This window comes from Brassica napus, chromosome A6 (genome assembly GCF_020379485.1).
Source record: "Brassica napus cultivar Da-Ae chromosome A6, Da-Ae, whole genome shotgun sequence".
Taxonomy (NCBI): Eukaryota; Viridiplantae; Streptophyta; class Magnoliopsida; order Brassicales; family Brassicaceae; genus Brassica; species Brassica napus.
This window is the reverse complement of record NC_063439.1, coordinates 16,073,571-16,075,351: the sequence shown is the minus strand read 5'-3', so window position 1 is coordinate 16,075,351 and position 1,781 is coordinate 16,073,571. Positions and strand designations below refer to the sequence as shown.

The following is a 1,781-nucleotide window of genomic DNA, read 5'->3' as shown; positions in this document are numbered from 1 at the left end:
TTAGTAGACGTCAGCTAGTAGTTTCTTTGAACCGTCCTGAGTGATGAAGAGTACAAAACCTTTGCCTTTGATGTCAATCCTCGAGTCATCTCCGAAGCGCACCTTCCCTGTTATCGACTCATCAATGGCTTTAAAATACTTCTTTCTTCCTGTCATGTGGTTGCTTGCCCCATTATCCAAATACCACACTCTATCATTCTCTGAGCTCACTTCAAGTTCCTTTGGTTTCACATTCTTTTCATTCAAGAACACAACCTCATGAACTAGTAATCTATCTGCCTCTTGCGTATCATGACCTTTCTCAGACTTGTTTTCATAAGCCTCCTGAAGCTTCAACAATCTATCTGGACATCCTGATGCAAAGTGTCCGGTTTTGTCACACCTGAAATAGGTGATTATAGACAGATCTGTTTCGCGATACTGTCTTCCTCTTCCACGGCCTCTACCATAGTATCTTCCTCCACGACCTCGTCCATTATACTCTCGGTTCGACTGGTAGTTCTGGTTGTCTGAACTCGCATACATCAACTTGCTCTGTTCTTCTTGACCACTTCCATCGTCTTCACTTATCCGTTCTTCATAAGCCTTTAGTCGTCCAACGATATCCTCAAACGTGGTGTCATTGAGATTAAGAACTTGTTCTAACGACGCCACAATGTGTATGAATTTCTTCCTTGGCAGGCTTGAGAGAAATTTCTTCACCATCTTTGTTTGATCTATGTTTTCACCCAACGATGCAGATTTGGAACTTATTTCTGATAGCTTGCCGACGAAGTCATCGATGGTTTCTGTTTCCTTCATCTTTAAACGATCAAACTCTGCTTTTAGGGTTTGCAAACGAGCTTCTCTCACCCTGTCTGCTCCTAGGTGGCGAGATTTGATAGCAACCCACACTTTATTCGCCGTAGTCAACTCCCCAACCTGTAAGATAAGTGATTCAGGAATGGATTGGAAAATAAGAGCGATAGCCATGTCGTTCTTGTCGCTCTCAACTGATTCTGTTTCCACGATCTCCCATACTTTGTAAACCTTTAGTAGAAGCTTCATATGGATTGCCCACACAGTGTAGTTTGCCGAGTCTAGCATGGGGCAACTTATCGTAGAGTTCCCTACTTTAGGTTTCACGGTCACAGGAACAATGTCTCCCATCTCTTACGCGTTGTTTCAAGCTCTGATACCAAATATCGGTTTATCGTTAACAATATGAGACTCAAAGATTATCAAACTCTCTTTATTAGCTTAAGAAAATACCTTAAAACTCAAGCTCTCACAACAATCTCTAAATCTCACAAGTTCATGGCACATCTCACCATTTTCTTATATAGAGTTTATTATCCTAATCTCATTAGGATTCATCCTTATCTAAAACACATATTAAATAGGATTAACACAAATAGATTTAAGTTTATCTCCAACAGTTCATGTGGATTTCAGTATCAAGTTGTTTGTTCTCCTTCTAGTACCTTCAACAAGAAACACAATCCATTCAAAGCTTTAGCAGCCAGGTACACGTTGAACCAAAGAGTTAAGACCAATCTCCCTCAAACACTTATTAACAAGGAAACAAAAACTCACTTAGAGAGTCCTGAGACAACCATTGGCCTGTCACATTAGATCATATCACCATGACCTAACTGACCTTTCTGAAACACATCAAAATTTTATATAAGTAAACAAGAGAGTGCAAACAAGAAGGAAAACGAAACCAGAGCATTACCTCGTTGCGTCCCCAGGTGTAGCAACGACCTTCAACATCCAACGCCACACAATGACACGAAGCT

General features: G+C 40.7%; 1 protein-coding gene across 1 annotated transcript; it reads right to left on the bottom strand.

Annotated features, from left to right (window-relative positions):
• Positions 1–1,149, bottom strand: LOC106350283. Its single transcript, XM_013790191.2, has one exon. The coding sequence runs from the start codon at positions 1,147–1,149 to the stop codon at positions 1–3; it is 1,149 nt and encodes a 382-aa protein (XP_013645645.2).
• Positions 1,150–1,781: the final 632 nt, after the last annotated feature.